The following is a 15,097-nucleotide window of genomic DNA, read 5'->3' as shown; positions in this document are numbered from 1 at the left end:
TTAATGCCCAGTTTAAAATTCACAGATCCCTCAAGTACAGCATTTCGTCTGTGAGTGAAAGTGATTGAAGGCAGAGGGCATGTATCTGACCTAGTTCAAAGCATGTTCACAGAGCATTGTTCAGAATTTAACTAAGGATTTGCCTTTGTCTCCTGGTTTTCTGTACAGATGCAAAATGGCGAGAATCGCCTTCCCAGTCATAACATGGGTCCCCAGTATCGGATGCACTCATATTACTCAGCAGCTTCCTACCTGAGCCAAGGATTTGGGAACACAGCCTGCGTGCCTTCAGTTTTCACCCTGGAAGAGAACTCCACAATCTCGGAGCCAAAGTCAAACAGTAAGTGCTGCACTTTACATTGATGCTCTCAAAGGCCCATAAATTTTTATCAAGATTGTCTCAAGAGTACAGGAGAGTACATCTGGAGGAGCTGTACAGTAAACTCATGGGTGCTGTAAAAATAAGACATTACTGATGCTATTTATACTACTCTTCCTGAATTTAAAGAAGCATTGATTAATATCTTATACAATATTTTATAGTAGAAATTCCACTGGGTACAATACCTTAATTCAGTTTTTAATAATCATCATTGGTGCCTTTATATAGAGAGAATACTCTTTGGAACTTGAAGCTTGTCACCTGCTGGTCTCTGCTTATGATTTTCCCTTGTTGATTTTCTTTTGTTTCACAATGAGGGTACCCCCCACTTTGTCAGGACGGCTCGACATGAATCATTACAACATGAAAATACTCAAATACAGGGTGGTCTAGTCAGAACTCCGTAAGCAGTTTATAAGCTTGGCATTGACTAGTGCATAAGTTAGATTATGTTGTCAGTGACCAAACAAATAACACAGCAATGAGTAGCATTAGAATTGCATGTTTTGTTTGTTGCACAAATTGTGCTTACAGTATGAAGATATTTGGTCGTGTCCTTGCTCCCCTGAAATTCTATCATTATAAGAACAAATTTAGAAAGATATTTTCTGAACAAAAATAAGGTGGTTGACGTATTACACTATACTTTTCTCCAGCTGTCAACAATATCTTTGTGTACTGAGGAACGTTTTAACAGGGGTAAAGCAAGCAGTGACCTTGTGTAGCTACACCCTATCACTAATAGAGATAAGCTGTTTTCTGGGAAGGATGCCCCCACCCCATAGTTAAAATAAGAGCCAAGCTTTTTTCAACAAGAGAGGTACAGGCAGTACGATTCGAAGAGCAAGAGATTATTTGATTGGCTTCAGTTCATGAATTTAAGGAATTTGAAATGTATATTATAGGAAATAATAGACATACAGTGTCCTCCAAAGTACTGGGCCAAAAGTCTATATTAGCCCATCATAGCTGTATGCTCAGGATATTTGACAAAAGCAGAGAATATCCTCTTTTACTTTTGGGTATTTTGAGGGTATGGGGGTGCAAATCTCAAGTACCACAATCTACAGAAGGCTTCACCAAGAAAAATTTAGAGGCTGAAGGGCTTGACTAGAATTTGCAAAAAAATACCGAGATGAGCTACAGGGGTTCTGGAACAAGGTTTTATGGACAGCTGAGACCAAAATAAACATCTGTCAAAGTAACGGAAAGGCTAAAGTGTGGAGAAAAACAGGAACAGCCAATAAGAACACCAGTTCTTCAGTACAGCATGGTGGAGGGAGTATCATGGCTTGGCCATGTATGGCTGCTTCTGCAACAAGCTCAATGGTCTTTATTGATGACTTAACTGAAGATGGCAGCAATAGGATGAATTCAGAGATATACACAAAGATCTTGTCTGCAATTGTAAGAAAAAAATGGCACCAGATTTATTGGGCGGCAGTTCATTATGCAGCCGGACAATGACCCAAAACATACCACACGCTTAACGCAGGAGTTCATCAGACAGGAAAAAGTGGAATATTTTCAACTTGCCAAGTCAATCACCAGAGCTGAATCCAATTGAGCATGCATTTCATTTGTTCAAAAGGAGACTGAAGGCAGAAAGCCTGACCCACAGACAACAACTTACAGAGGCTGCAGTTCAAGTCTGGCAAAAGCATCTCAAGTGAAGAAACAGTCTGGTGATGTTAGTGTAATGGAGGCTTCATGCAGTTATTGTAAGCAAAGGATTTGCATCAAAATACTGACATTTTCACTTCTTTAATTTGGTTTAAGTGTCCCACAACACTGAACACTGGACTGAGCACAACATATCTTTCGGTTGCAAAAATTAAATTAAAAATAAAAGGTGACCTTCTCAACTCTGACTCAGAATTATTTGTTTTATGTGAATTTCAATTTCATGAAAAATACTATTTTAGATTTTTGTCCCAATTCTTTTGGAGGGCAGTGAACCTGAAATTACAGTTCTGGGACACTTTAACACGTTATTCATGTGCTACAGTGTGTTATAAAATTGGGTAGATGTAAAAAACCACTCAACATAAGCTTTAAAGTTTACAGTGTATGCTTAGTAATCTTCTATAATAAGTAATCTTCTATAATTACTTTAATATTGCGGATTGTCTATGGTGTATGTAACCACAGATAATTATTTTATTACTTAAAAACACTGTTTGTAGAAACTCTCATAAATATTTAATTCTGTAAATGTGAGTTTGATAGTTAGGGCTAACCACATTTAACAAAACGTTTCAGAAATAGGAAATCTACTTTTCAGAATTAGAATTGTGTAATTGTTAAATACTTGCAAGGTTTTTGTCACTTTAATTTTTGAAGTTTCCTAAGCAGTTCTGTTTGAATACTGGTCCTGAAGGTTTAGTTTATCTGTAGGTTTTCTATATATTTTTAAAGCAAAACCTGAAATGGGAGAAGTTCTTAAACTGTTCCAATTATGCAGGCAATAAGCTACTGTGGGTTATATGTTTTGGTTCAGAGCAGAGTTTAAATGAAACCTGTAGACTCTTGGCCTTCAAGAGCCACAAGGCCTTTCCTTTCAAGAGATTAAAATTATTGATTGATTAAAATTAAAATAGTGAACATAGAAGTTCAGAATTCACTTGCACTGTAGGTTTCTTTTAGAAGGTTCACATTTCTTTAGTTTAAACAATTGTCAGGGATTTGATAATACTAAATACAGATTAATAGTGTACTGCCAGTACACCGCCTTTATCTTGGTACTTGCTGGTCTCCTGCGATCCAAATCTAAATTTCAGTGTCATGGTTGTTTTACTCCAGTACATTTTTTTCCAATGTTCTTCAGCAGGTTTGTACTGTACTTAGTGTTCCTGTTTGAAATGTTTGTTTGTAAAAGTAATCCTCTGGCCCAGGAACATGCAAGTGTCTAGCTTGGTGAGTGGGCATGCAGTATGGGCAGTATGACAGCAGCAGGAGAAAGTGCAGTAAGACACCAAAAAGTTGTCATAAGCATTTTCTTCTAGTAAAAGTAATTTTTATGTTGGAATATTGGTTTGTAACTTAATAAAACTGAGAAATGAATGTTCGTTGACACAGTTGTCCCTAATTGTCAATTAGGGAGACAAATATGAAGTGATGACAGACATTCTTCATAAATTCTTTCTAAATACGCAAACCACTATACTTTTCCACTTCTCTAAGAGATTAGGATCCAAATTATTGATCGATTAAATTAAATTGATTAATTTATTAAAAATGGTGAACAATTCACTTTCACTGCAGGAGTTTTAAAGAATTTTATTTTTTATTTATTCCAAAGCCCAATTACCAGATCAGAACGAAGATTAAATGTCTGAAAGGATATTCTTCCTATTTTCTATAAAGGATATTCTTTCTTTGGATTGTTTTAGATAAGCTAGGAAGAACAAATACAGGCTTTTGTAACATTTTAAGTTTGATCTGATACAGTACCTCTTTTGAAAAGAAGTGTTGCAAGAAAGATTAAAAAGGCAAATAAATTACAAGAGGTACTTTAAAGAGCACTGGACACTGGATAAGCATGCTAAATCATGTAATGTTCTTTTAAATTAGAATAGGTGATAGTTAATACTAGTCCTGTCAATCACATGTATGGGATAGGTGAAACCTACAGTTCTTTTATCTGGCATGTTGAAGCTGTAGGTAAATGTCATGGAGTTTTACTCACCATCCAACAAGACAAGATATATGGATTGATTGTGCTTATAATACCCACTGCTTTGCAATACTTCCTACATCACTTGGCTTGGCACCAGTAAAACATTTCTGGGACGAATCTAAACTTTCACTGCCATCTCTTCCATATCCACCACATTTTTGTTTCTCATTAAATGTTAGTATTTTGTGTCATTTTTAGGTATGCTAATCAAAGATCAGTGGCACAACTGTAAAACATTTTTATGACTACTGGCATTGCATATGTTAATTCTAAAAACTACCCCCTGTAAGCACTGCAGTGCACATGTCTCTGTCTCGGATGTTCTAGACAAACTTAGGATTTACAATATTTCTATGTTATGAGCATCCACCATTTTTTTAAAGCCTCAGCTATTTGTTTTCTGTTAAAACAGTTTTTGACTTTATTAGTAAAGCCCAGTTTGAGTGATAGGAGATGACAATCTTGTCATTTTGCAATATTTAATGCAGATTGAAAACTTTTAAGAAACATGAGCAAACAAATGTAATTCGATGTATGTTGTTGCTAAGAGATATGAATTAATTACAAACATTAACAATAATTGAAGATCCTGTACATAGGTACAGTGTCTACATCCCTAAGTACTTGTGATACACTATGCAAGTTTATCATACTCTCTTCTTTAGAGGAAGACTTACGTCCTCTTGTGTCAGCCGAGTATTTTACAGTAATTGTTTCACAGCTTAATTCAATCAAACAAAAATTGCAATATCCTTTTGCTTTATATAGATGCAGTTATCAGTACATCTTGTTTGATTTGAGCATATAAAATCCCTAATATAATTTGCATGTTTAGAATATCCATGGTCATGCTGCTTTTCATCACTAATTTATTTAAACATGTCTGATTTGCTGCTGGTAATGTCTTTGCTTTGATTCTTACTATTACATTGAATATTAACTGGAAGACAGCAGTGACTCCTGTAATGAGGATGGAGTGTACCTCTGTGGCGCAGAACCGTTAACATTTTAAAGTCTCCTGCTGCCTAGCTTTGAAGGCGTGCCACATTTATTTTTTCTCATTGCAAGTCATCAGTTGGCCAAATACAGGGCAAATAACCTTCAGGAGTGCGACGCTGTCCTTCTGTTGGCCGCTGTCTTTGAAAATTGCCTCTGGAGTTAGTGAGCAGGAACAGTTAAGATTTACAAACAATGATGAAGCTTGTCATGCGTCTTTCACCATCCATCATTGTGGCAGCATGGCAGGGCGGTGAAGTGTTCTTCATAAAAACCAGCTCAGTGTGAAATACACCTCTCCGCAGTGTTTACGGCTCTGAAGCTCGTCAGCAGCCCTTTACTGTAAATCCAGATTGGGATGTGACATTACAGTATATCACTGCGCAGCTCGCCAGGGTTTACACTGGGAATGAGTGCAGTTCACACCAGATGAGATGCCCAGATTGAGTTATGTTGGAATTTTAGTGTTATATGAGACAGCTTTGTTTTTTGCGAGTGTTCAGAGTTAGTTTTCTTTCATCAGAACCAGTTGGTTCACTCCAAACAAACTGTAAATTTCTGGTCCTGGCTTTGCTCCTAAGTGTGCAGAATGTCAAGGCTTTTGGGTCCATTCTTGACCACAACTGAATATAAAGTGAGAATCAGGTGGCTCAAAATATCCTGAAAAATGTTATTGGCCCAAATACTACCTTAATATAATTTACAGGCCTTGTGAGTGGGCCTTTTACTTTTAGAATTATATATTTGCATTATGCTCTGAAAACTTTTCAAAACAGTTCCCTCTTTATTTTTTGACCACAAGCATTTTTTCTTTCAAAACCAAAAGATATATTTAATTTTAATACTAATGTTAATCTCTTTTTAAAATGGTAAGTAAACTTCATTATTTGTGAGATTTTGTCCAATTAATGTGCAGTTTTCTGCACAAAAAAGATTTTAAACTTCCTGATGTGCATTTATAAAATATTTAACTTTTTTGCCTGTTCTATTTAAGTCACAATATATTAAATAATTACCACTTAAACCTTTTTTAACATATTTGAATAATTTAAGTATGTTTACAGAGATCCTGGTTTTTTTATTTGGTCATGTTACTGAATGTAGTACTTTATACATAGAGGTTTGCATCATAAACACTTCTAAAGAACAGTAATTACAATATATAAAGAACCTGTTCAGCCTTCATGGGATTGAAAGAAACAAATTGGGCATTCTTCTTCCAAGACAATTAACAGCACACCTGAGCATTGTACTGCCTAAGTCCAAAAGGAAATGGTATAATATTACATAGTACATCAGGGGTGCTGCCCTTCTATAACATTACTGCATAAGACTGTTATTGTACTAAAGTAGTGCAAAAAGTGGCATGGTGGCACAGTGGTTTGCATTCCTGCCTTGTAGCTCTGGGTTCAATTCCAGACCTGGACTGCTATCTGCATGGAGCTGGTATGTTCTCCATGTGTTTGTATGGGTTTCCTCCAGGTGCTGTGGTTTCTTCCCACAATAAAAATTAATATTGGTGGGTTATTTGGCTTCTGGAAAAATTGGCACTGGTGTAGGTGCACACTTATGATGTATGTATGTGCCCTGCAATGGACTAGGGTCCAGGGTCAATAATATTATAATAATAATAATAATAATAATAATAATAATAATAATAATAATAAACTTTAATTTCTATAGCACCTTTAAAGGTGGCTTCTCAAAGCACTTTACAGGATGACAACAACAATAAATAAGAAGAATACACAAGATAAAACACGATTACAATATATAGAGGAGACCGTGAATGGTGGTACTAAGAAAAGCAGGGGGGTGAAGAATGGAACCAGTTAAGTAAAGGCTTTTCCTGAAGAAGAGGGTTATGAGTCTGGATTTGAAGGTGTTTAGAGAAGGTGACTCTCTGATATCCTTGGGGAGAGAGTTCCAGAGCTTGGGGGCATAACAGGAGAAGGCCCTGTCACCGATACAATGTAGACAGCCTTGGGGGACAGTAAGGAGAGCAGAATTAGAAGAGCGAAGGTTGCAAGGTGGGGAGTAGGGTGATAATAGTTCAGACAGGTACTGAGGTGCCAACCCATGCAGAGCCTTATAGGTGAGCATGAGGATTTTAAAGTCTACGCGGAATTTGACAGGAAGCCAGTGCAAGGACTCCAGGATAGGAGTAATGTGAACACTTGCACTAGACCTGGTCAGGATTCAATGGATAAAGTGGTTAGAAAATGGATTAATAGAAGTCACAAATAAGGTATTATTTATTCCTTATATATATAGGTATATGTGTTCCTCAAGTGTTAGGTGCACATTGGTTTGAAAAGTCACTTTCAATTTCAATTTAATGGATATAAAAGAGAAAGATATTTGGAAATTGATAGTAAAACCAGCCATTCATTGTAAGAATGCAGAGCTACTCCTGGTGAGGGTTACAGCAACCTGAAGCCTATTCCATATTGAAACATGGGGACAAAACATCTGTGCACTCCTTTATTCAAAATTATTACCGTGTTTTTATTTGTGAAATCTAGAAAATATCATGTCTTCTGCTGATGGTTAAGACTTTTGAAATTTGATGACTGCAGTCAGCTATATTTCAACATATATACATAATGTGTTTGCAAAAAAAATTCTAAACCATGCCATCGTACAGTGTTCCCTTGATGTTGTGCTGCTGGTCCCTCACAAGGTTTTGGTTGGTGAATTGATTGTAAATCTGTTGCTGAAGATAAGAGAATAAGCAGCTGTCTTTGGCTCACCAGAGCATAAACAGCCTGTGGGGTGCCTCTTGCTTAATTTGTACCTTAACAAAGATGTTTCTAGAGCTGCAGGGGACAGATAAGTAGCTCCTCAGTGTCATCCTGTCTTACACTCCTGACTGCCACACTTAAGTGCTTTCTACTACAGCTATAGATTGGTTAAATACCAGCATAATTGGTTGCTGCAGGCACAAGCTCTCTTGTAATGTCTTGTACAACATCTCTATTAGGCTTTGCCTGCAGCTGTGCAAGATATTAACAAGACAAGGGCTTGTGTTTTATGTGTGTCCTCAACCTCCAATATGTCCAAATTTAGAGGTGGACTGTAATAAAAATAATTAAATGTATTATTGAAAAGAGGACAGAAATGAGTGTATCAAGTTAACCGCTTACATTTATTTGTAACATTTTCCTCCTGTAACTTTGAGCATTGATCTTCTTTTCATTTTGCACAATTTAGAGAAATGAATGTTATTCCTGGACAACATATTGGAATGGTGGTTAGTATTGTTACCTTATTATTTACATTATTTACATCAATTTCCCTTCGGGATCAATAAAGTCTTATCTATCTATCCTTGGGTCTTCAGTTCTATCCTGGATTGGGGTATCTTCTGTGTAAAATTTGCGGATTCACCCTCTTTTCATCTTTGTTTCATTTGGGTGCTTTGATTTCCAACCATTTTCCAAAGACATGCTGGCTTGGCTAATTGGTGTCTCTAAGTATATGTGTGTGCACTTGTGATAGGCTTACTCACATGAAGGGTGTAGTCCTGCCTCCTGGCAAGTTTGTGGGATTGACTGTGGGTTGCTGTGACCTCTGCTCATGACTTATTCGATCTAATAACTGCAGCACCTTCACCTTTTCCTTGTGTAAAAGTGTCATCCTTCCTATGTGATTGACTAGAACAGAGGTTCAAGTCTGTTTCTCGCCTTTAGGTTCAGGAATATATCTAATTATTTATAGGAAGTATCCACCACCAGTCTGTGCAAGGGAAAGGAGTTTTGTTTTTTAAATTAAGACCAAATATGTGATGTTTGTTACATAATGTTTTTTAATTTGTTCACTTCAACACAATACAGCATTGATGGGACAGCTCTTTTCTTAATTCTGAAAATAACAACTAACAACTGGTTATTTATCACAGGTCAGCATCTGATTCATGTTATTTTTCAACTATCTTCAAAATTGAAGAAAATATAAGACTTTTGGGGGAATTTGTGGGGTCATTATTAGTAGTATTGATTTAAAGGGGTAGCACTAATCTTGTGAATGACTCAGTTTCATTCTGGGTAGATTAACTAACAATAAAGGACCAGAGGTCATTAGCTGTTTAATTACCCTCTGACCTTTCTGTGATTCTTCTTGTCAACTGACCACAGGCTACTGGGCACACTCTCTAATGGTACTGTAATAGGGACATAAGTGCCCCCTGTCTTGTATTTAAAGAGCAGTGACTTGTACCCAGAGGTGAAGAATACAATGGAAGGAAGCCAATACTTCTTTATCCTGTATAAAAATATATCTAAAAACATGTACAAGGAGCATACTCAAGCAACATACATTTTTCTTCATCAGAATCCTTTCAATTTAAGCTGATGGATTTAGCAGTAGTTACAAGTGTGTTATAATCTGTTACTTTGTGGACATTCTATTAGTTTAAGAAGATACATTTGGGAGTCCTTGTTACACAAATAGGATTTATAGATTTTGAATTGCCATTTCAGTGTTCATTAGGGTCTGATCCCTACCAAATGGGCAAGTGAGCCCTTAAATTTAGGTCTTTGTTAAAAGGTTATCAGGGACAAATGTTTTAATTTGGAGGATAGGACAGGGTGTCTCCTTGTATGAAGAGCATTTTTGGAGTTCTAGTATTATACGCTTTTTTTCAGCCATTTTCCTTTTCTGACTGCTGGTATTCTTACCCTCATACTCTTTATTTTGTCTCCTTCTAAATTCCTAGGACTCCCCTAATATTAGATTTTTATAAAAGTAGTGTTATAGAAATAGATAACTCACAACTGAGACACTGTACTCAAAAGCAATGTCTCAAATTTTGACTGAGATTGAACCGGACTTTCCCTGAGTAGTATTCCTTAGCAGCCTCAGCACTGCAGTGCACTGCAATGCAGTTTCCAAAAGGAACTTTGCTGAACATTGCTAATGATATACCTTATATTTACCAGTTCTACTCCTTAGAAGTGCCTAAGCAGTGTTTCATAACAGTTCATAGCAAATCACATTTCTCTCTAGGAAAATTATGCAAGTCTGCTGCATGGAAATTCTATAAAAATCTGTTTTGAAATGCTGCAGAGAAGATTACATTAAGTCTGTTGATTTCAGATTCTAGAACTTTCTTGTATATAATCAGTAATGAGCACGTGACTTCATACGCTTTAATTTTGCTTATGCAAGTACTACAGTACCTAACAATAATATAGGCAAGTCTGAACCTAGGGGCTAGGATTACTAATCAGGTTCTCTGAAGTAACCACTTATTTTTATACTTTCTCGAACTTGTCAGCTTATTGTTTGTTTATGTCTGCAATTAATAGTTGTCATAATTTTAAAGATTTGGCGATTTAATTAAAAATAGTAGTCTGTTTCACACAAACTGAAAATTAACCCAGAAACTTTATTCAGTCATGTGTAATGCTGCAAATAATTTTTTGAGATACAACTTGTCACATCTAATAGAGCATAATCTTTCTCAGGAGCATTAAATTAACTGATTTGAACCGTTAAAAAAATGCTTTAGAAATCCTCTCTAGAAAGTGCTGCTTTAAAAAATAGTTTGAATATGCATTGGCTTTTGCTTTAACAACATCAACAAGGCAATCGTCTCAGTCAGTTTCAGGCACTGGCCTCTGTCATTGTATGACTTATTTTTCTGCATCATTAAGCTCTGCCACTGTTGAAATGATTAAAGCAGACATTATTGTCATTCTTGGTGAACACTTGATTGGTCCAGGACTGTTCTTCGGTTAAGTAATGGTAAGCAGGTAAAACAACTCTGATATAAAGTATATTTGTATATTCACCAACATTGATGAATTCTTTTAATTCCTTTTAGAATTGCTTTTTTTATCAGACTGTTTAACCTCAATGTCCGCAAACAGCTGAAATCTCGTATTAAAATAATTGATAGTAACAAGAAACGTATAGTATTATTATCTACAACTTCACATTTACATTTTTAAAACAATCAAAAATGATAACATCTGCCCACTTAATTAAACTCTTAAGAACCGTGTAGGAGTAATATATCAAAGTGAAAAAGAAGGCATCTGCACTTTGTGGAGTATAAAACTCACTTTTTATACCAGAAAGCTGATTCTTTTGGCCTTTTTAGCAGTAAATTGAGTTTTGTGTAATACAGTGTGCAGGGAGTGCTTTTGTTTTTCATATTGTTAAAACAAGAATAAAACTACATGTACTTTCAGTCTCATGTATCCACATGTATTAGTATACATATGTGCAATACGTGTGTCTTTTGACATTATTTTATTTGTTTCATATGGAAAGTGTTATCTAAAACCCCTCCTGAGCCCCTTGTCACTAGAAGTGCAGGTATGAACTGAACAAGAAAGAGCTAATCCACAATAGATCAGGCTGAATTACGATCTCCTTTCACATCTGTGCCTTTGTTCCTTGTTCATAATGCCAGAAATTATTGAGGCTTGTCCACCCCCCATCACCCCCCGAAAACCACACAAAGACAGTTTAATAGTTTGGAAATTTAAGATAATCGGAATAACCTGAAAAGGGCAAAAGTTCATCAGTGGAAATTGCTTCTTTTGAATGTCAAAAATAAAGCCTTCTCTTGTTTCTGTAGTGTTTTAATAAGAAACACATAATTATTTAAACTATTGGTCACAAAGAATTGTTCTCACTTCAACATGCTAGCAGGCTTCTTTGTCTCATACTTTTCTGTACTTCAACATGAAAGATTTCCTGATCGATCTCTCTGTCATCTATCACTTCTTTACATTAGACTGAGTATGGTCTTTGAAAATCAGAAATGTATCTTATAAATTTATATAAGACTTTGTGATAAGGGGAAATAAGTGGAAAAAAAAATTTTAAAAATGTATTTTTAAATGTTTCTGTAAATATTTTGTAGTTTCATTTAATAACCTTATAAACTAAAATTGTCTTGCAATCACATTAAGTGATAATATCATAATTTAGTCATTCTAGTATTTGAAGGAATATTACTAGAAATGCTAGTTTCAGATTACACATACAGTACATGTAGCTTTTTATGATTTGTGTAGGATTTCTTTCACTGTCCAGAAAGTTCAGAATGTCACAGAAAAAAAAGAAATACAGCATAAGAAAATGCTATTTTTCATGCCATTGAACCCCTTGACAGTAATCTGTATTAAATTGTACAGTGCAGATAATCAAACACAATAAGCAGTGACACTTAACATGTCAGCAGAGTATACAGCCTGCTGTGATTTAGCTTCCAACAAATGACTTAACAACATGGCTACCAATGCATTTTGCTAATTACATCATAGATTTCTTCTTGATGAATACAGTGTGAATTAACACAGGATGGCTAATCTAGTCTTTCACTGTTATTGCTGTACAAGAAGCCATGAAAAGCCCATACAGTTAGTTACACAAACATTAGTATTAACGATTGCCCATTTGGAATTGGTGACAAACTGCAGTCTGGCAGAATCCTGAGGCAGAAACCAATCAGAAAGTTAATGAGGAGAAAAATTACCCACCACAGTTGCTCCTTAATTACATCCATGGCAGACAGGAGCAAAAGGGGCCTGTGGGTGGATTTGAACTCAGCTGATATTTGCTCAGGGTCACAAAGGCCAGGATCCTTGGAATTGGGTTCATGTATCTTCCTTGACTTGTAACTTCATAGACAATTTTAACACAGTAATATTTTTTGTTCTCATATCCATAATGAATTGAGCTGGTAAAGGCACTGACGTGATGCAGGAATTGCCTTTTTAATAAATAGATTTTACTGTAAAATGGTTCTCTGCAAAGCAATTGTGCTGCTAGGTTTTAAGAGCTGACATTTTTCACGATAGCCTGAAACAGTTGCATTTGTTATCCAGTTGTGACTCCCATTTGTAAATTTAAAACAATTCTGTTTTTATGTTACGTTTATTTATGAGGCTTAGTTTTTCAGGTAAACCCACTACCACCAGAAAAGTCCCTCCTGTAAAATCTAGATGCTTTGAAAGAATCTGCACTTGACTAAAAAGCTTTTAGTATGATAAAATTATATTTAACAAGTTTTTTTGCTTCACTTAGTTACTCATAGGAAAGATTCTGACCAAACATGTGATTGTTTTGTATTTTTGTTAAAAGGAATAACTGTTTTTTAACTTGTTTTCTTTAAAAAATTTGGAGAGATTATTTTAGGTCTCTAAAATGGGCTTTTTATCCACAATAATGGTACACGTACAGTATAAGACAGTAGCTGTATTAGGTTATCATTTTCAGTAATATTGTACCTAGCCTGACAGTTCTAAATTCCCTCAGGTTTTTTTATTCATAGTTCAGTGTTAGTGGCAGCAGAGTTCTGTGGAACAACACCAGTTTAATTATGTTTCAAGACACTAAGTGTTAGGACCTGTGCTCAGTTGGTATTCCATCTACTGACTAGAATATACAGTAGTATCATTTTGTAGAAGTAATTAGTTACATTTTCTATAAGATCTATAAGATTTCTTGTCAATGAATATTTAAAAATTGTCTGTTAACTGCATTAAATTTATCTGAAATTTGTTTTCACCGACTGTTAATTAACTATTACAGACAAAATTTGCACCTAGGGTCATATTTGTAGTCTAGGTCCTATACTTTGATATTGTGCCAGTATTTCCTGTACCATATTGTAAAGCCTGCTTTCAGTTTTCAATTAACAAATTTGACATTCAGTAACCTAGCAAGTCACATTGATTGAAGCCTGTATTTGAAAATTGTATTTTCTCAATGCAGAGTATTCCTGTGTCTTTAAATGATTTTTTTTCTGGAACTCATCTTGCCTTTTTTTGTTATTTTTAGTGCTTTTTCAGCAGTTGCTCGTTCAGTTACTGTATGTAGATGGTTGCTGACATCTAGATTTGGAATGTCGGACAGCATTGAGGAAGGAATATTTGTTTTCTTTATATCTGCAACAGTGATTAGAAAACAGCTGATGAAGGAAGGACAGAAGGAAAACCAGTGTTGCTAAGAGCATATAAGGATGCTTTTAACTCAAGCTTTAATTTCCAACTCGTACTACAGAACAATCAGAGCATCTTAGACTAACTGAATAACTGAATCTTTACCTCAAAGTCTTATTTTTGATGAGGAACACTCTTTAGAAAGACCTGTCTCACTCCATTGAACGTTATTTAACAGTTGTGACTCATACAGTTAAATCCACAGTATTTGCATTTAACAAGGTCCAGAGTTGCATCACTTGCTGAGATAGTCATTCATACAGTGTGCATAGTCACTACTTTGTGAGTAATACTAGTTGTAGCTTACAGTATACATGGTCTCATCCACTTTCTAAGATGGTTTGATTGTCAAGGTCAAAAGTATAGCAATGAGTAAATGAAAGGTAAGATCCATTTTCCTAATAAAAGGTAAGGCAGAGGTTTCTTTTTTTTGCCTAGTCATTTTAAGGTTTATGGTAAGCAATTTACATTAAAGATACTGCATTTCCTTTTTTGTTTCTCATCTGCATATCAATACTGAGCTAAACGCTGATGCTGAAATACTGCAGCTAAAAAAACGCCTGTATTTAATTTTTAATATGTTGTCATGTAAAAAGTAATCAAGCAAAATTACGGGATTTTGTAATTGGATTGTAAAAAAAAACATTTCAAATTAAAACATCTGCCTTGTTTGTTTTCTCTTTTGAAAGTTTTTCTGCCATCCACTAGCCAGGATATGGGGCTGACCTACCTGTCCAACAGCTCACTGATGGGCTCTGAAAATGCCAAACAAGAGTGTGAGACCAGCTCAGAGTCTGGTGCCTTTACAGCGGATTCCATCCTAGAGGGAGCCAGCAAGTGATGTGTGAGGTTGTAGCCAGGAGAGCTACCACAGTTCTGAACTGGAGTTATCTGGAACCCTCATCTCTTTGATCTGGAAAAGTCGTAAATCATTGTAGCAGGTTGTTTAAATAAACTTCATTCAGCATGTTGCCTTGTTGCCTGTTACAGTACAGAAGTCCTTTTGAGAGTTCTCTTGTTTGTTTAGGTCTGCCTTTGACAGATGAATGCATGAAAGTAGATATTGTCTCCATTATTGTA

At 35.7% G+C, this 15,097-nt stretch overlaps 1 protein-coding gene across 2 annotated transcripts in view; it reads left to right on the top strand.

The window, feature by feature from the left end:
• Window positions 1-15,097, top strand: part of dmrt1 (doublesex and mab-3 related transcription factor 1) — a 40,406-nt gene that overhangs the window by 24,686 nt on the left and 623 nt on the right. For both annotated transcript variants that reach the window (XM_088629041.1, XM_088629042.1), the window contains exons 4-5: window positions 169-340; window positions 14,707-15,097. The exon at window positions 14,707-15,097 is cut by the window's right edge and continues 623 nt beyond it. In XM_088629041.1, coding sequence (XP_088485167.1) covers window positions 169-340; window positions 14,707-14,858 — 324 coding nt within the window. In that variant the 3' untranslated portion in view covers window positions 14,859-15,097. The remainder of the gene's footprint in view (window positions 1-168; window positions 341-14,706) is intronic.

This window comes from Lepisosteus platostomus, chromosome 4, assembly GCF_059453375.1.
Source record: "Lepisosteus platostomus isolate fLepPlt1 chromosome 4, fLepPlt1.hap1, whole genome shotgun sequence".
Taxonomy (NCBI): domain Eukaryota; kingdom Metazoa; phylum Chordata; class Actinopteri; order Semionotiformes; family Lepisosteidae; genus Lepisosteus; species Lepisosteus platostomus.
The sequence above is the reverse complement of the archived record's forward strand: the minus strand, read 5'-3'. Positions and strand labels throughout refer to the sequence as shown.